At 52.1% G+C, this 18,600-nt stretch overlaps 7 protein-coding genes across 7 annotated transcripts; 4 read left to right on the plus strand and 3 right to left on the minus strand.

Moving 5' to 3' along the window:
• The first annotated feature begins 532 nt into the window (after nucleotides 1-532).
• BDW70DRAFT_10961 (uncharacterized protein) lies at nucleotides 533-2,161 on the plus strand. The gene is made up of 5 exons (XM_073734509.1): nucleotides 533-949; nucleotides 1,009-1,221; nucleotides 1,279-1,326; nucleotides 1,385-1,682; nucleotides 1,753-2,161. The coding sequence occupies exons 1-5, from the start codon at nucleotides 584-586 to the stop codon at nucleotides 2,115-2,117; spliced, it is 1,290 nt and encodes a 429-aa protein (XP_073591300.1). The 5' UTR covers nucleotides 533-583; the 3' UTR covers nucleotides 2,118-2,161.
• A 992-nt stretch (nucleotides 2,162-3,153) lies between these two features.
• Nucleotides 3,154-4,091, plus strand: BDW70DRAFT_10996 (putative nucleoside-diphosphate-sugar epimerase). Its single transcript, XM_073734512.1, has 2 exons — nucleotides 3,154-3,684; nucleotides 3,736-4,091. The coding sequence occupies exons 1-2, from the start codon at nucleotides 3,247-3,249 to the stop codon at nucleotides 3,979-3,981; spliced, it is 684 nt and encodes a 227-aa protein (XP_073591301.1). The 5' UTR covers nucleotides 3,154-3,246; the 3' UTR covers nucleotides 3,982-4,091.
• A 2,630-nt stretch (nucleotides 4,092-6,721) lies between these two features.
• BDW70DRAFT_164427 (MBL fold metallo-hydrolase) lies at nucleotides 6,722-7,861 on the plus strand (the record flags this gene model as incomplete). Its single annotated transcript, XM_073741473.1, has 4 exons — nucleotides 6,722-6,928; nucleotides 6,989-7,128; nucleotides 7,198-7,542; nucleotides 7,600-7,861. The coding sequence occupies 4 exons, from the start codon at nucleotides 6,722-6,724 to the stop codon at nucleotides 7,859-7,861; spliced, it is 954 nt and encodes a 317-aa protein (XP_073591302.1).
• A 467-nt stretch (nucleotides 7,862-8,328) lies between these two features.
• On the minus strand, nucleotides 8,329-11,870 carry BDW70DRAFT_144798 (Zn(II)2Cys6 transcription factor). The gene is made up of 6 exons (XM_073738314.1): nucleotides 11,106-11,870; nucleotides 10,438-11,040; nucleotides 10,215-10,372; nucleotides 9,992-10,162; nucleotides 9,601-9,942; nucleotides 8,329-9,549 (listed from the first exon to the last, which is right to left on the minus strand). The coding sequence occupies exons 1-6, from the start codon at nucleotides 11,229-11,231 to the stop codon at nucleotides 8,973-8,975; spliced, it is 1,977 nt and encodes a 658-aa protein (XP_073591303.1). The 5' UTR covers nucleotides 11,232-11,870; the 3' UTR covers nucleotides 8,329-8,972.
• Nucleotides 11,871-11,989: 119 nt separating this feature from the next.
• Nucleotides 11,990-14,175, minus strand: BDW70DRAFT_144802 (URC4/urg3 family protein). The gene is made up of 3 exons (XM_073738315.1): nucleotides 13,717-14,175; nucleotides 13,136-13,649; nucleotides 11,990-13,059 (listed from the first exon to the last, which is right to left on the minus strand). Exons 1-3 carry the CDS (start codon nucleotides 13,873-13,875, stop codon nucleotides 12,425-12,427), a joined length of 1,308 nt encoding a protein of 435 aa, XP_073591304.1. The 5' UTR covers nucleotides 13,876-14,175; the 3' UTR covers nucleotides 11,990-12,424.
• Nucleotides 14,176-14,205: 30 nt separating this feature from the next.
• On the minus strand, nucleotides 14,206-17,034 carry catA (catalase catA). The gene is made up of 2 exons (XM_073738316.1): nucleotides 16,439-17,034; nucleotides 14,206-16,389 (listed from the first exon to the last, which is right to left on the minus strand). Exons 1-2 carry the CDS (start codon nucleotides 16,983-16,985, stop codon nucleotides 14,702-14,704), a joined length of 2,235 nt encoding a protein of 744 aa, XP_073591305.1. The 5' UTR covers nucleotides 16,986-17,034; the 3' UTR covers nucleotides 14,206-14,701.
• Nucleotides 17,035-17,547: 513 nt separating this feature from the next.
• Nucleotides 17,548-18,452, plus strand: BDW70DRAFT_144806 (hemerythrin HHE cation binding domain-containing protein). Its single transcript, XM_073738317.1, has 2 exons — nucleotides 17,548-17,927; nucleotides 17,979-18,452. Exons 1-2 carry the CDS (start codon nucleotides 17,586-17,588, stop codon nucleotides 18,321-18,323), a joined length of 687 nt encoding a protein of 228 aa, XP_073591306.1. The 5' UTR covers nucleotides 17,548-17,585; the 3' UTR covers nucleotides 18,324-18,452.
• The last annotated feature ends 148 nt before the right edge of the window (nucleotides 18,453-18,600 follow it).

The following is an 18,600-nucleotide window of genomic DNA, read 5'->3' on the forward strand; positions in this document are numbered from 1 at the left end:
GTTTTCGCGCGGCATCGATAGCAGTTGTATAGGTTGAAATAAGGTCATCTTGATGGCGCTTTATAAAGCGCCCAGGCCAGTGTATTCCAGGCTTCACGCCACTAATTTCCTTTGCAAAATTACGAAGCATTTCATGGATGCAAAGAGGCCTCGATTAGTGAGCTTATTGATATAGCTTATTAGTTGCTTTTCATGGTGGGTGCTGAGAACTCGCTGCTGCTCATATTGGCGGTCCCTTGGGCCCTGTACCCCGCGGTGGCGCCTTGATAATGTTGACCGGTCAACACCAAACTCTTTCGCAATCTTAGTATAATTAATTGAATCGCCTGGCTTTAAGGAATTGATTGCTTCTATCGCTGCTTCAATTGAAGACATACTGGCTAAGATATACGCAGTTGAAATTTGTCGAAAAAATAGTCGGTGAGGAGAAATCGGGCGGCAGGTGATATCGGGCGTCAGGTGATCACCCACTGTACCCGCCATCTCCCGCGGCAGGCGATGGTAGGTTGCTGTGTAGTTCCCTCAACACTTTCCCACAACACCCTCGAGTCCTGAATGTTGATTTCTCAGTTGCTGGCCCACGATGAGGGGAGTATCCCGTGCTGTTCGAGGCTGGAGACGAACCCCCCCCTCGTATACTCCAGGCCAGCCTGAGGCTTTGCAACCAACGGCTTTTCCTGCAACTCGAGCTCAACCTTCTAGGACTCCGCATGCAAGTCAACCTCAAGCGCTTCGTGCTGCAATTAACAGTCCCAAGTCAGACAATTATGGCAACTCAGATCACGTAGACAGTGACCCCACTCAGAAGATCAAGGCCTTGCGGGACATAATCAAGTTCCAACAACGGTTTCTGCACTCCCTGGAACCCCCCGCTACCAAGCTCGACATCAAAGCTGTGGCGCATGCCGTGACGCGCGCTGTTGAAGACAGCACAAATGCTGTCTTGTCAGTTCGTTGATTTCTTCCCTTCTTTTGGACCTAGACCTGATGAGTGTGGTGGTGCCGTAGAAAATCTCCATCAGCTCCAATGAACTCGAGATGAAATTGGAGGAGTTGATGAGATTACAGGAGTCGATCAACGAGACCAACGACCGGACAAATGTTCTGTTCATTTCACGCGAGGAAGACAAAATCGACAACCCAAGCCTCCAAGGTGGCACAGCGTCTGCCTTTCCGAAGCCACGCGGCGACTTCAGAGCGGCGGCTGTACAACTAGCTCAGGTCGAGGCTCCTGCCTTTCCGCTTCCTTATGAGATGATCGCCGCTCATGTTGACTAGGCATCATGCAGCTATATCCTTGTTTTGGTGGATGGCGATGCCATGAATGTGGGTTCACCCCTTCGAAAGAGATGGCCTAATCATGCTGACCGGATCCCACGCGCAGTTTAACCCGGAGTATGTAACACAGGGCCGGCGCGGTGGTGTTAGGTTGGCTGAACGCTTTGTCAAGGACGTGCGCAAATACATTGACAATATTGACCCTGCCGCAGGCAGACGTGCGAATATCAGGATCCGTGTTTATGCCAACGTCGTGGGCTTATCGAAAGCGTACCGTCATGCGGGGATCATTCCTGAGGGACAGGACCTCACCGATTTCGTCCGTGGGTTTAATGCCGGCCATGAGAATTGTGATTTTATGGATGTTGGGCCGGGCCGCGAACTCGCTGATAAGAAAATTATAGGTTGGTGGTACCCTTGGAGTGTCTGTCGCTGAGCCTGAGGAGACGTGAACTGACATGAGGCAACGGCTAGGCAATCTGTACAAATCAGCGCGTGATTGGCATTGCCGATTCATTATATTTTGTGCCTGCACAGACAACGGATACTTCCCACTACTCTCATTGCACCTGCAGAAAAAGAGCACGCGCCTTGCGCTCGTTGAAGGCCCTCCATTTGCCTCGCGGCTGCGACAGATAGCTAAAGAATTCCCAACTACATCGTTTCCGCGGGTCTTTATGTCGGCCAGCTTGCCCCCACTGCCAGATGCCGACAGCAGCGTGACGAACCCTGTGGCCGAAAGTGCCGCCGCTATTGAATCTCAGCCTGGAACTGCAGAGGTTAAGACTTTCGAAGCCTCATGCGGCGTGGATGACGAATCAGACACTGCGACTGCTTAAATCAATGTGGTTCCAGAGCCGAATATCTGGAACTGACAGTCCTGTCTCGACTGCCGAGACAAGACATAGTCGGCTGAGCATAGATACTTAGTGCCGACCATTCAAGCGAGATGTACCAATAGATGGCGAGGCCTCTAGTTCTTTGCGGTCGGATATCCCAGGGTAGTTCAACAGATGCTGGAAGAGCATGACGCGCGTGGACGTACCAGATTTATGCGTTGGCGCAAGACCTAGGTGGTTTGGCGGTCGTTTCATTCGCATCGTTTATGTGCTGGACCTCGAACGATGTACAAAGCTTGGCTAAGTTCAATGCAGTCTTGGTATTAAGAAGATTGCATAATGCTGACAATTCGTTACCTGACTGGGCTAAAGCTCGAGTTGAGTTGTACCGGATTATACAGAAATAGACGATCTTGATGTAATTCGTGCTTGAGCCCTCAGCAACCTCGGTTGCCAAGCTTTGTGCTGAAATGAGCCCTTATTACTTGCATTGGGAACTCACAATTTTCATATAACGTTAGGCACAGGAGATTATGCCTCGTTTACCTGACTAGGAGACCGAACAGCGGAGGCCCCGAGCCTACAGTGTAGAGGCTACGCGGGGTCTGCCAACAACTCTTCTGTTACCATTTTTGAGTTTGCCCTAATCCCAGGCAATCCGGCAAGTTTCATTGGGATTACCTAGATGCTTTTGCTACAGTATACCTACTACGCTCAACGCGGATAGGCCCCAGCCTATTAAAAGGTGGACGTTCAACCTGCCAGCAAGCATACGAGAACATTCGTTGACTCCAGTGGCGGGACCTAGTACCGCGCATTTGGATCTAGCGAGTCGATGCCTTCAAATGCCTCTATCTCATTACACCATAATCCCTCCTTTCCAGCCCTCAGACATTCTAGGAAGCAGTACAATAGGTGTTTCTGTGATACCCGACCCGCCATTAACCATCAAGGTTGGCCTAAGGCGGCCAATATTCAAAACCTATGAACCTTATGCTGATCAACGGAGATACCGGCTTTAACCCATATTTTAGGAGCGCCCGTTTCGTCCGCCGTCTTACTTCTGACCTTTTACACTCTACGCGAACCGGTGTTATATCCTAGTCAACCCGATCGAACAATTTTTACGATGAGAGTTATCCTCACCGGTGTAACCGGCCAGATCGGCCAGGAGCTTCTTACCCAGTGCCTAGCAAATCCATCCATAACCTCCATCATCGCTCTCACCCGCAGCGACCTCTCCACCACCCACCCAAAGCTCAGAACCTACAAAATGACAGACTCCGACTTTCTCTCCTACTCAAACCCGGACATCGTCCAAGATTTAAGATCTGCATCCGCCTGTCTCTGGACGATCGGCCTGACCCCGTCTAAGGCGCGGAGTGCAGACGACGAGCTGAAGAGGAGGGTTTCGCTCGATTATCTCTCCGCGGCAGTAACGGCCTTCACGAAGGAGATCCCGCCGAACTCTGCACGCAAGTTCAGATTTATCTTTATCAGTGGTGCAGTCGTCGAGCGGGATCAGAATAAGGCGCTCTGGTATTGGGGCGATTACAGACGGCTGAGGGTGCGTTTCATTAACCTCCTTTCGACCTAGACTAATATTATGGCTGAGCAGGGGGAATCAGAAAACATCCTCATCCGCCACGAAGAGAGAAATCCTGACGTCTTCGAAGTACATGTCATGCGTCCAGGGCCGGTCCCGACGATGGCTGGGACGCTCCATGATCGACTTTTGGGGCTGGTGACTTCACTTCGGACGGATATTCTGGCCAAGGCGATGATCGAGCTTGCACTGAATGGAAGCAGGGATAGTGGGCGGGTCTATGGGAATAGCCGCATCGTTGAGCTGGGGAGGAAATAGGCTGAACTGAGCTGGCCTGCTGAAGCAGAGGAATATGGAGTTGGAATGGAGAATGAAGCAGGACATTACTACGCCACAACTCGGACCCAACCGGTCAATTTATCGCCACTGTCGAAGTACGAATAAACACTTCTGGAGCTTGAGCCTTGCTTTTGCTGGAGACCCAAGTCAATCGCTCACTTTGGCCTCATTGCCGCGAGCTAATAAGAGCGGTCACCCGTCAGTTCGCAACAGCGCAGATTTGCTGCAGTAATAAAGATCCAGTGTCTATATCTTCAGCCTCATGTTGGCGGCCATGGTTGAATACTATGGATATTTGGGGAAGTGGTTGCTTCACCTGTGCATCGCATATCTCGGCGGCTAGGGCGCCAGTCGAAGAGTGGGTGGACGTATGCCACTGCGATCTTCCACTATTACAGACGTTGCAGAGTACTAAGAGACAGTCTAAATTGAAACTTTGCAGCAGAGTATCTAACATTTGCAGTTCCGGAGTCTGGGCACAAGCACCAAAGCGGGCATAAACGAAGCAAAGGAAGGCACTGCATACTAAATAACCATCTATAGCCGTGATAAGAACATTCCTGCTGCTTTCAACGACGACTCTCAGTCAGGCCATGTTGATGACATTCAAAGTAGGCGAGAGGATCGAGTGTGCTTCGGTGGCCGGTTTGAGGGTTACACACAAGTTAGTCTGACCAAATCGACAGACAGCAATCCGAAGAGGCTGCTTGACTCTTGACACGAACTGTCTCACATGACTGACGTAAGCCCGGTAATACAATAGACCTAACCTGAGACCTGCGCATTGCCTGGAGGGAGGTTACTCGAAGGACTTAATAAAGCCCAGTGCCAGTCCCGTCTTAGGTATCAGCAGTGTTTTTCTGAATCACCCGCGATTGGGATCGCTATATATAATTTAATCACTCCTGACCCTGCGACGGCGAGCATACGCAGGCGTACCCTACGCAGGTGTTTGAATAACGCAGCGAGTCAGCTGAACGTGTTTCAACGTTTGGTAGGGCAGCGCGGCCGTCGCCGTCAGATTGGGTAAAAGACACATAAATGACCAAAACAGAAGCTGCTGTGTGATGGCGGTCGTGATAGGCTAGAAAACTACATTTTTTTCTAGGAAGAGTGGCAGCGCATGGACTCTCTATCAGGTGTCGAAAACATTATAGATGATTTATGGCACTTACGTGGACTCACAGGTCCTTCGGCAGTATGTACTTAGGGTAAGGGGCTGGTGCTGTTCTGGGGCTTTAGCATGGTGCTCGAGGCAGATAACGCTTGGAATGTAGAGCTCTCGAAGTAGCACCTTAAATCCAGTTTTCACTGCTTGACTCAGGTGGTAGCGAGAGTTTTCCGGTCTAACATTGCGTAATCGCGCAGTTTAGCCTGTCTGCAGCTAAAGCCCTAAGGCACTTTGTTCGTCAGCATTCTGCAGCAATGCTGACAGATAGTGACGTAGAGAGCTTGAGCCTGCACCGTCACAGCGAAATCTTCTCTGGAAGTCATTGGAGAGACTCAGTATAGTTGAAAAGCGAAATACAAAACTGATAACACTGCTAGGTTGTGCAAGAGAGACGAAACCCCTATCGAGGTCATACTCCTCCCGGGGTCCAGGAAAACAAATTCAGCTCTCACTCAGCCCAGCTGTCCAAGTGTCATTAATTATCTCACATAAAAGGTATATTTCAGTCTCACGTCCTCGAGAGAACGACCAACTGGGTGTTACCTTCCCCTTTTTGCCCTCTCATCATCAGCCTTCTAGTTATCTTCCCTGCCTCTGCCTCTGCCGCGAGTCCAGCGATAGGCCCCCGCAACAAAAAAGAAGACACCGTACTTGCCTGCCTACTCACAATTATCCTTTCTGCATAGTACATCAATCAAAGCGGAAGTGGAGATATGAGGTCTGCTGGGGCAATAGTTGGGATGGACCGGGCCGAGGCACGCTCTTTGTCCTGAAAGGACTAGCTGCCATCTGCCTTTCCATAATGGTCTAGGAGCTCTATTTGGTCATTGGGATTGTGCATTGATGGAATACACCCACCTAAAATAGCTTAGATGATGGGATGGCAACAATCGTAGTGTCCGCCCAACGGCGTTTTAAAATTTGTGATCTGATATCAAGCAGGATTTTAGGGACCAGCATTTTTCTGAAAATTAATGATGAAACTATGATAATCTTGTTACCTCTGCATGCATTCATGGCTGGGTTAACGCTATATGTTCTCCAAGAACCATTAGCGGAGGCAATGAAATAACTAGGGCTCGAGCCTTAGCCGCACACCATTCGAGACAGCAGCAACAGGTAGGAGTAGGAAGTCTCTAGCCTTCAACCCAGTAGGTAGATACCAAGCCTGAACCTACTAGCGAACAACTCTGGTGAGTGCTCGTAAATGGCCTGCTCCAACTGTTTTTCAGCTTTTCATCTGTATTTTAGGCTGTATATATAGCGGATATATACTTCTGAGTTTTCCCCAATTTATCACGACGGCTTGAGCGATCACAGCGTACAAGCAACAAAGGTCGCCACAACGTTAATCGTGCCAAATAATTTCTACAGGTTGACTCATTGAAGCGATGATAGCAGGACTCACAATTTTACCTGATCCAGCTACGGCCAGCGGGGCAGGCTGAGCGTGTACCCCGCGCTCCGACTCCCCCAATCCTCGATCCTGCTCACGAACCCCTGCATACCTATCGCATATATCGTCCACTCCAGAACCAGAAACAGATCATGTCAGACACACATACAGCCGTCGGGCTTCCTGCAACAGAAGCATACGTGCGCCTCCACCTCCTGAACGGGGGCAGCATGACCGCCGAGTACCACAAGCTGCACGCGGGCGACGCCGCAGAGGAATTCCGATTATACAACTGGGCCTTCTTCGTCCAGCATCCTGCGCAAGGACGGAATGTTGTTTGGGATGTGGGGATGTCGTCCGTAAGTGCCACCCTTGCTCCGCACTGCATGCGTGCTTTCTGATGCTGACAATCAATGAAGAACTCGGACGACTTTCCCCCTGTTGTTGGCCATGGAGTGATCAAGGAAGCAAAGATCCTTGATCCGGCGGAGTCGATCACAGCGCAGATTCAGCGGCGAAGCGGGATCGTGGCGGATCAAATCGATACGGTCTTGCTCAGGTACCCCGTCCCCGCCCCCCAAGCCAATCCCAACCCTGCTCTATCAGGACACTGCTGCTGACCTTGAAGCCACGCCCACTTTGACCACTGCCGTCCAGTAAGCCGGCTCTTTCCGAACGCAACCGCCTATTTCGGACCCGGTACATTCGATTTTTGCAGCCCGGGCCACTTCGCCGATCCGTCCTCACCCTGGGACGGACGGTTCTTCGATCCAGCACGCGCAACAGAACGCTGCGAAACATTGAACGGGCCCTGGACGCCCTTTGGACCGTTTGAGCGGACGATGGATTTCTTCGGCGATGGGAGTTTTTGGGTTATACAGGCCCCGGGCCATATGCCGGGCAATCTGTGTGCTTGTGCTAGGATCAAGAGTGGCGAATGGGTTCTCTTGGGGAGCGACTGCTGTCATTCGAGGTGGGCGTCCGTTTCTCTACATATTTCGCTAATTTCAACTGACTGCATTGTATGCAGGGGTCTGCTCGAAGGCGCCAAAGAGATTGCGACGTTCCCTCTGCCGGATGGGGGTACGGGATGTCTGCATACTGACGTGGCTGCGGCCAAGGATACCCTGGCCCGGCTTCGAGTCTTGCAAAGTCAGTTGGGTGTACATATCGCGCTAGCGCATGATGCGAGCTGGATGGAGAAGGAAGATGACGAGGTCCTGATGTCGTTGCTGGATGAGAAATTCCATGAGGATATGCGCCGTGCTCTTCCGATGCAGGAGCCGTTTTAACATGGCTCCTGGTCAACCTTGGTGGGAAGGGTTTAACAAATGACACAGAATTTTTGGGTCTGAGTTGCAGCTGGAAAGTGGTTGGGGGAATGGGAAACTGCTGATGCTCACAAAACTCTATAAACTTCTCGAGTAAACTACTACGCCAATAGAATAGAAAGAACACGACTCCCTAATCAGCTGGATTGCTGGTATGAGTTTTCTCCATACTTTCACCGTGCACATCAGATGAATCGCGCGTTCATCGCCAGGGTCGTACTTAGAGAGACGGGTAGGCATCGTCTTTGCTCGGCCCTTCTCTTGGTTTGCAATAATATACAAGATGGCCCTTGCTGCTTCCACCAGTGGATTTGTTAGGAGACATACCCCATGCATTCTCATCGATTTTGCGGCAAGGTTCTAGCTGAACGTATCAATAACAGCTCAAAGAACCCATATGCTGGTCTAATGTGGCGGATCATCAAACACGTATAGCTCAATTCCCACCTTCGCCCAGCCACTGGAGCTTCCAGCAAAGGTAACCCGTCAATAGCCGATTCTTAAGATTCGTACTGGTTCCACACTTTCCACTTCTTAAACTAGTCGTGTTCAATCTTTCGCTGGCAGGACTACTCAGCCCTAAAGTCGACTGATATCTTGCCAATGTGCCGAAGTCAGGAGCAATCCTTCCCAATTAATATATTACTCGATTAAACCATATATGTACTGAACGGCTATTTATTATACGACGTCAAAATAGAGGCAGTATTTCTTTGAATGTCCATTACCTCGTATTCTCGGCGGAGTGGTTGGGAACGATGCGACACGCGGTGGCTGCCAAAGAACAGCAGCTTAAGCAACGGAACGGAAAATAAAGCCAGAGCGTTCAGGACGAGACCGACTATAAATTATTCAGTCATGTGGAATCGTGGACAACCGCAAAAAACGACTAGAGGAATAGGTAGGATCCCTAGCCATATGCATAAGCGAGGGTTGTTACCATGATGTCCAAACAGGGCTACCGTGTCCAGGCTCTGGGGTGTGTTAACGAATTACATGGAATCCCACTATATTGATCTCAACGTCGTACCAGATATGCTCCACTGTCAATATCCAGCTTCCTTTGATTGGTTCATGTTTTCTCGAGCATGGTGTCTTGTGTGCCGTCTGAGATGGTGAGCTTGTCCCATTTCTGCAGGAACCGGTCCAAGACAACATCTTCTTGCCGTATTGGACCATTCCGGATCACCGTTCCCCAGTGCGGGTAAAAGCTGCTGAATCCCTCTCGGTCCTTTTCGCTCCATGCCTCAGCGGCAAAGGAGCTGAAAAGAGCATCCGTTTCCTCGGGCAGTGTCACCTGCATCTGCCTCGCGGTGAGCTGGAGCATTCGCATGACGCCTTTCGCGAATGGGTACTGCCTCGAGAATGCCCGAGCAGTGGTGCACAGCTCGGTAAATGCAGCTCGGTTCTCGGCTGAGTCAAGAGCTCCTAGTAGGGCGTACAGCGCGGTTGTGACCCACTGGATTGTACAAGGGGCCATACAGTCGATTCCCCAGCGTTGCCGGTGGAGAATGATGAGATTCGCAATGCACCGGGCGCTATCAAGAGTGGTATTGCGGGCAGAGGCGGCTTCTTCGTGCTCGCCATTGGATAGATGGTAGGATTGCAAAAACCAAAATACGTGAGTCACGGTCGTATGATAGAAGAAGCTGCAGCCAAGTTAGCGCAAGTATGTTCAGAGTATAGCAAAGGCGACTTACTGAAGGCCAATAATATGCGGAACAACTGCTGTTTCCGCTTCAAGGCATGGGGGTAGGTTAGCGTACCAGCCTTTTAATTGCCGGTACACATCATCGACCAAGGAGGCTGTTTCTGAGGCTGGCACTTTATCTTCAGCTGAATAGAACGCCCTGCTGATGCTAAAGGCGATGCAATTCAAGTCGCACCATCGATCAAAAACACACATGTAGTGACCGGGTAGCGGGTCGGTTCCTCGCGGGTACGGGTACCAAACATCACTTGGATCCTTGTGGTTCATCGGAAGACGGGGTCGTGCAGGCGGGCTAGTATTGATATGCTTCATTAGGGACGCTGCAGAGGTGCTGCCCAGGTTGTTAGCTTCCAAACGAAACTAACCCCTGGAAAACATACGCTGCCATACTAAAGCTACCCCACAGGGCCATATTCACGACTCTTTCCTCAAGGCGAATACTTTCATTCTCAGGAGATCGCGCTGGGTTTAGTGCAGCATATTCCTCTGCTGCGCGACAGGCCAGATCGAGATACATCCAGCCTAGGCGGTCTTTTCCCATCATAACTAACCTGCTCCAATTAGTCCTGACGGCACCGGCGACTGGCGGCTTAGGCGTCTAACCTTACCCACAGAGTCAGAAGGCCTTGAATTGTCGGGATACTGACAGTGCCTTCTGTTTCCTCCTCCTCGAGGCATCTTCGCGCTTCTCCGTAGAACTGATCGCCTTTCGACATTGGGTCGTTTGGAACTGCGTAGACCTCCGCATAGTCGGAAGCGTACTGCGGAGAACAATTAGCTACCTCTAAGCAAACGCTAGATATACATTAACTGGCGCTGAACATACACTGGCCTCGGATAGGATCGCATTCACCAGGAAAGGCGTGCAGTACCGGCTGCGGAGGTCGCCCTTTTGCATCTCACCAATAAACACATCCTTATCGATCCAGCACAGAAACGGGTTGGTCCACGTAAAATACAAGGAAATCAAGTGCGAAACGAGGTCATCATCGTCGGTGACTGTGGTCCATGGCTTTGCTGGAACGCGATAAACGGGGTTATCAGCAAGACGGCGGACGTCCAGCACCCGCCGGGGCGGCCGTGGCACGGCTTCACCCTGCTCAACCACATCAGCTTCACGCTCTAAATGCTGCTCGACCTCGCTCAGCTCAGGCGACTTCTCAATCTCCGACCGTGTAAAGTTCTCAGTGAGGTACTCCTGCAGCTCCGGCAGCGTCGGATTACTGCGGATCAGGTTCAAAAGCTGGACGATTTTTTTATTCTCGCTGTTGCGAATGGCCTTCAGTAGACGAGTCAAGATATCATTCGCCTGCTCGAGACTCTCAAGCTTGCGTTTCTGCGGTAGCTTGCGGCGCTGGTCAGCCAGTTCATTGACGAGACACTTGATATTGTTCGCCACGCAATTTTGACAGGGCGGGTCGCCCCGACACTAGCACCCCATCGGTTAATTCGGACCGTTGCCGAAAGAGTATAGCAGGTGGTAGTAGCAGGTACCTTGAGCTTCTTCTTCTTGCATTCCTGACAGGCCGTTGTCTTGTGCTTGCGACCGGGATTCAGATCGCCCGTCGCGGCTTTTGGATCCGGGCCTGGAAACGGGGCGGCGGGCTGGGAATTGGACATGGGTCGAGACAATTGCACCTGGAAGATTCCCACGGCAGGCGATGAGACTGGAGCTGGGTGCAAGCGGGAATTCTCGGTAGCTTGTCAGTGAAGAAGCTCGTGAGGGCGCTGGCGCCTGATCGCATCCCGGATAATTGTTCCCAGCAGGAGGATGGGTATTTATCTCGATTAGGGCCCATCGTACGTAGGTTCCAGACTCTTGGTATCCTCCAGCTCAAGGCCTTTGCTTCAAACGAAGCTTGACCGACGCCCGCACGCCAATCAATGACCGAAGGTGGAAGAAACTGCGAGAGCGAGCCACAGAGGCCCAAGGCGTCCCACGGAAGCTGCCGCCGACTTAGCAGCGTTCTCACTGCGGGTGCTTCGGCGTCAGCTTCCGCCAATCACATCAACATAGGTTTGAGCCCTTGAGTTCGCTGTAGGAGTGCCAGATTCAGGTCAATTCCAGGAAAGGTTCCAGAATGCTGATGGGATAAGTGAATGGCAGACATTGCCCGATCCTTTTCATTAATGTGCCTGGTGCGACGCCAAATACCCCGATTCCAGACAGTTACTCTGGAAATGTCGATCAACAGCCGATGATGTCATGCAAACCGCCCACTCTATATTCTCACCAATGGGTTTTTATCTTCAAGATCAACGTTGTCCACATGATTCCCCACAGGCTGCTACTATGAGTCTCCTAACCCAAGTGATGTCAGCCCTGGATCAACCAACACCCTAACCTAGACTGACCTAGAAAGGCCTCTCTGCAGTACGGGCCACGTCCTTAAGGTTCCACGATGTGCATGATCGAGTGCTTTTCATTCGATAATCAATTTAGAGCTCGGGGTCTGTCCGCAGTGGAGAGCAACGCCAATCCTTACCATTGGTTTATCTTGCAAAGGTACAGTCAGCGGTGATGTCATGCCTTCAGACCTCCAAACAACGTAGAGGGTAAACATACACCGCTCGGTATGCTCGAGCTCAGGACCTTCAGCTGTGGGTCTTGGCGGCTATCAATCTATATGTTTGATGAAAAAAAGGAGGGAATAACGACGGAAATAAGGATCGGGGAAAGCAATTCACATGCACATGCACATGCACATGCTGACATTTGTTCCGGCTGGGATGATTGGTCAGAATATTTAACGAGCCCCGAAGCAGAACTATATCCAATTCTGCAGCTGACTCCTGTCTGACACCAACAGACCTCAGAACAATGTCCCATCCCCCGAATTCAGAATCGGGCTCGATCTCGTCTCCGGCCGTTTCTGGGCCGCGATCTCCCTCCCGGCCCTCCAGGACCCAGCCTCCAAAATCTGCGGCAGGGATAGCCTGACATCGCCAAACTTCCCGCTCTCCAGGATCCGCTGGTGCAGAACATCCAAGAGCGCAACCGTCATCGCTCGCCACTCCACGATCTCATCATCTCCCGCACCAAAGCAGGGTAAGGAGCTGCCCGAGTTCTGGAGTCCTCGTTCCATCGCCTCGCGTTTCAGCGAGAGCACGCCCATGTCGACGAAGAGCCCGCCATTGCGGTACTCAGGGAGTCCGGTGCCCAGCTCCGCGTTCGCCCATGTGGTGCCAAGCAGCCGCTCGAAAGGGACTTTGAGTGAGTAGGCCAGCCACTGGGTCAGTTTGTGGAAGGGCGCAATTGTTGCTGTCTCGGCCGGCATGCCGGCGGTTGACTCGTGCTTGCGTAGTGCCGTTAAAGGCCAGGCATCGCCTACGGGTTTTCCGGCTACCTTCGTTCGGTCTGACGGCCAGATCGGGATGAGGAGCGTCTGCAGGGTACTCCAGAGCTCGGCGTAGTCGAGGCTACTGTTTCCATTGCGAGTTAAGTAGTCTTCACATGGGCCGTTGTTAGTATAGTGTTGTTCGCCCGCATCATAGGACATGGGCTGCGACAAGTGTTGACATACCGACAAGATCCCCTGGCCTCCCCGACGGTCCAAAAATATTCTTATTCTCCAGCAATGACGCACCTAGCTTCTGGAGAATTTCGACTCTCGCCGCAGCCCCGACAAGCGGATTCATCTTGTCATCGATCTGGAATCCCCGATAAAGTGCTTCGACATCAAACCTCTTCAACCCCTCACCGGTAACGAGATCCCCCCTTGCCTCTTTCCCATCCTTGTCACCCGCAAACTCCCCATCACGAAACATATACAGACTCGCAACCGCAATCCCCTCGCTTCTGTTATAAACATTCCCGGTCTCCGGTTCGGTGAATTTCCAGGAATCCCCCGCCCCGGCATCAAGCAAGACCGAAACAAAGAACAGATCGACCAAACTCCGCACCTTCTCCGTATCGTCGCACCCGCGCTCAGACCATTCTGTCAGCAACCGATCTACCCGGGACACACCACCGACATCGAAGTGCTGCCATCGGCCGTGGGGAGGGATTGTGTTATAGGCGTTTGGGCCGAAGTCTCTCTACATTCGTGCAGATATGTTAGGTAAATTCTGGTGACGAGTCGGATAAGGACTTCTGACGACAGACCTGAATAATCCCAGTAACATACTCGACCGTCTCATCGAGACGCTCCGGGTGGTAGTCGAATTGGTTAAGGGCGTTCCGGTTCGCAAGGTCGAGGACGAGATGTGCTTTTGAGCGGACGGCTTGGAGGGTGAGGAGGTGGTTTACTTCGGGTTCGGCCATTGTATCGTGTTTAATGCTCTGGTACGTGAGTTGCAAGTTGAAGAGAAGAGTAGAAACAGGAAACAAATGATGTGAAAGTGGCAGGCAGCAGCACAGCTGGAATCGAAAGCAATGTAAGGCTGTCCAACGTGCGGGGTTGGTTACAGTTGGGGCTTATCGATGCCTTATCGGTACGATATCAGCCCTGGCTAGATATACAGGTTGGAGACAACAAGACAGCGATAAGACCATATCCTGCTTACTCCATAGATGACTACTTCCCTGCCGGCATTCTCCGCTGCGGAATCTACCGTCATGCGCTGTGATGCTGAGCTAAACATCAAGGGTTGAGTCTAGTTGCCTCACCGAGCTACGTGCTAGAATGCCAATTAGTTGCAACCCCTCGTGCACTGTTTTGTTACAGCGCATAAGAGCGCGACTCCAATGCATGAAGAGGCGAAAAAGTTTCAAGTTCCAAGCGCATTATTGAGATCGTCGCAATTTTTCGCGAAAGGATGATCATCCCATCCCTGCTCTAAGCGACTGGGATCGGGTTGCAGGGAGAAAAGCCAACACCATAGCGGCAGCTAGGATGAGACTGAACATTGCAGGATATTGAATATTTTTTGAGTACTTAAACATATTAGGTGTTACAGAGGGAATAGACGGGGTACTAATATGATGTTCAAGAATAGCTAGCTATTGTGGGAAGAAGATTGAGCATAGTAATTATGATATACTGCATTCAATCATATACGTCGTTACGATACACATAGAAAAGTCGACACAAACCAACGCCTGGCGGGTAACCAACAGTATAGGAAATGCAGGTACTGAGGTAGTGAAATTAAAATGCAACCGTCGAAGCCAGTCCATCCAACTCACGCTGCCAGTTGCGGTGCTGACTGATCTGGTAGAAGAACTTGCTTGTGAAGTCACCGGCATCCTTGAGCACCTTGAAGCCCTCACTGAGGCTCTCGGCGCTCTCCGGTCCACGAGCTGTAACAACACCATACCACTCGACGGGCTCAGCGGAGTCCGCACCGGCAACTTGGACGCCCATGACATTGCCCAGAACCTCCTTGACCAGCTGCGCGGCTTCACCCATCGCACCGAGCGCCTTGAGGTGCCCGAATGTCTCGGCAATCCAGTACCGGATCTGACCGTTCTTCTGAAGAGTCTCAATGTGCGAGCCACCGGGGATAAAGGTCGCGTCGAACATGGTGGAGCGCATACCGTCGTACATGTGGTCGGGAATCACACCTTTAGAGCTATTCTTTTCCTCGCCCTGTGCGTAGATGGCGGAGCGTTTGGTGCCAATGACGAATGGGAGCGCCTGCGCGGCGAGAATGGCGGCCTTCATGCCGTTGAAGGCGATCTTGTCGTAGCCGTCTCCGATAATGATGGCGACGCGCCGGCTGATGATACCAGGAACCTTGGGGGTGAAGTCGAACTGGGAGAGGCGAACGGAGGTCTTGCCGTGGTTATCACGCAGGGCCTTCGCGGGGATGGGCGCGCCGACCATCTCGGCGACGGCTTGAGCGAGGGGGAGGTCGATCTCTGCGAGGCGCTGGCCCGCGAGCCGCTCGTAGACGATCGGGTCGTCACAGTGGTCGAGCTCGAAGGAGAACGCCTTCTTGACGTGCATCTTCTCGACCTCGGAGAGGGAGTTGTAGAAAAGCTGCGCCTGGTTGTGGTATTCCTTAAACTTGGGCGTGAGATCGCGGCGCTTGCGGCCCGTAATCGGGGCTGGATGCGACTTGAAGCCCTTGTCGCTAGCTGGAGGGTTAGCCTCAAAGCGATTGGGCCAGTAGTTCACCGTGCCCTTGGTGATGCGGTGGCGCTTGGCTCCGTCCCGGTTATGGTTGAGGAACGGGCAAACAGGCCGGTTTATGGGGATTTCTTCCCAGTTCACGCCCAGACGACTTATCTGTGTATCCTGATATGAGAAGTTACGGCCCTGGAGGAGCGGATCATCGGAGAAGTCGATGCCAGGCACGATATGGCTAGTGCAGAAGGCGACCTGTTCGGTCTCGGGGAAGAACTCGTCGATGTTGCGGTTCAGTTCGAGCTCGCCGATCACACGCAGGGGCACCTGCTCTTCCGGCCAAACCTTGGTGGCATCGAAGATGTCGAACTCGAACTTGTCCTGGTCCTCCTCGGGGATGGCCTGGATGGCAAAGTCCCACTTGGGATAGGCCTTGTTGTCGATGGCCTCCATCAGGTCCTTGCGGTGGAAGTCGGGATCTTGACCCGCCAGCTTCAGGGCCTCGTCCCAGACGAGCGAGTGCACTCCGAGGTGAGGGATCCAGTGAAACTTGACAAAGTGGCGCTTGCCCTCCTTGTTGACCAGCGAGAACGTGTTGACACCGAAGCCCTGCATCATGCGGTAGGACCGCGGGATGGCGCGATCTGACATCGCCCACATGAACATGTGCGTGGCTTCGGGGTGCAAGTACACAAAGTCCCAGAAATTGTTATGGGCCGTCTGGGCCTGGGGCACTTCATTGTGAGGCTCGGGCTTGACAGCGTGGACTGCAGGCAGTTAGCATCACTCAGTCGCGGCCATTTGGGGCGCACGTACCAAAGTCAGGGAACTTGATGGCATCCTGAATAAAGAAGACGGGGATGTTGTTGCCGACAATATCCCAATTTCCTTCGTCGGTATAGAACTTGACAGCGAACCCGCGAACATCGCGAACAGTATCCGCACTCCCCCGGCTGCCCTGGACGGTAGAAAAGCGCACGAACACCGGGGTGTTGCGCGAAGTATCCGTTAACACTCCAGCATAGGTCAAATCTTCGATGCTCTCCTTGAGGGTGAAGTTGCCGTAGGCGCCCGTTCCACGGGCATGGACAACGCGCTCAGGGATGCGCTCGTGGTCGAAACGATGGATACGCTCGCGCGCGATGTGGTCTTCTAGTAGCGAGGGGCCCGAGTGCGTCTCGTTGGTGACGCGCAGCCAGTGGTCGGGGTCGGTGATCGCGACACCAAAATCCGTTCGCTGCTCCTGGTCGGTGTGGACATTGACGGTGTCGTGGCTGATATCGACAATCTTCTTGTTCTTGGTGGCAGTGTCCTGCACTGCTTGCTGGGCCTTTTGTAGGCCGGCGGTGATACTCGTAGCCATGAGAATCGATTAGATTGTTGAATGGGACAAAAAAAGACCAGATAGTAAAGATCGTTACAAACAAAAACTCTGGCTGCAGAAAAATAAGGTTATCACACTGCCCTGTCGACCGTTATATCCTGTTATTGCAGGATTTAGGGATGGCTTGTCGTGACATCACAGCCCTAGCCCGATGATGTGAGGATGATGAAAAGCAGCGGCAGGACCAGCTTCGCTTGCTCGATTTCAAAGACAGTCAGTTCCAGGCCACGGCAGCCCATGCGGCCGATCAGCTGTAATTGTTTCTTGCTCATTGGTCTCCGCATCCGTTCAGCTTCTCCCGTTCGTGATGATGACGCTGATTAAACAGTCGGTCCTCACTGGCCGGCGCCGTACACCACCAGCCTGACACGACTCTAGACCTTGCTCTCGCGATCGGATCCAGGCTTTTATCGAACCGAGTATTTATCGCATCAGACAGGCACAATCATGACGTCTAGGGATCAATCCTGCATAAAGCGCCCGTCGTGTGATCATCTGTAGCACTTAGAAGCAGCGTGTAGCGCAAGACCCAAATAACAGATATATATCAACCACATTTACTCTCCGAGCTCTCGAAAAATGTCCATCCGCTTTCTCAACCCAACTCGTCCTATCAGACAGCTGTCTATCACTGCCCCCAGATACATTACGCCCATCCAGCAACGGTTCATCTCGCAGTCGCCCATCGCTATGACTCGCATCATCGACGCCATCAAGCAAGATCACCGTGAGATCGAGGACTACTACAACAAGATCCTCTCCGCAACCACCGAGAAGGAGAAGATCCAATGGCAGAACCAGTTTACCTGGGAGCTCGCACGCCACTCCATCGGTGAGGAGCTTGTCGTCTACCCGGTCTTTGAGAAGAACCTCCCCGACGGCCGCGCCATGGCCGACAAGGACCGACACGAGCACAACACGGTACGCCTCGTTCAATTTATTTCCAGGTAAACAATACTAACAGAAGAACAGGTCAAAGAAAAGCTCAAGCAGTTCCAGAACATGAAACCGTCCGACCCCAACTTTGAGCCAACGCTCAAGTCCCTCATGAGCACGCTCTCTGAGCACATCCAGGAAGAAGAGAGCCAGGACCTCCCGAAACTTGAGGACGCTATCTCCAGCGAGGAGAGCGAGAAGCTTTCCAAGAGCTTCGGCCGCACCAAGATGTTCGTCCCCAGCCGCAGCCACCCCAGCGCTCCCGACAAGCCGCCTTTCGAAACCGTGGTCGGGCTCCTGACTGCACCCATTGACCACCTTTCGGATCTGTTCCGCTCGTGGCCGCATACGAAAGGTATGCCCAACCCCAGCACCAAGTAAGGGATCTAATTGTCGAATGGAATCGGTTGGGAGCTGGGATGCGTTCGGCGTTTTTGGTCGTGGCTTTGTTGTAACTATGTTGAAACTTAGGTAATTAGCGCTCAAATGAAGGTGCGAATTCCATTGCCTTAATTGCAGGATGTCTGTTCCTTGTTTATTGTAGTAGAATTATCCTGTTAGAAAATCAAAATACCTGATAAATGGGGTGCATAGCTGTGCTAAACTAGCTTGCATCTATTGTATACTGATTAGGTTATACTATACTGGTTAAGATATA

The sequence above is a fragment of the Aspergillus foveolatus genome (assembly GCF_047715535.1).
Source record: "Aspergillus foveolatus strain CBS 279.81 unplaced genomic scaffold BDW70scaffold_108, whole genome shotgun sequence".
In the NCBI taxonomy this organism is placed as follows: domain Eukaryota; kingdom Fungi; phylum Ascomycota; class Eurotiomycetes; order Eurotiales; family Aspergillaceae; genus Aspergillus; species Aspergillus foveolatus.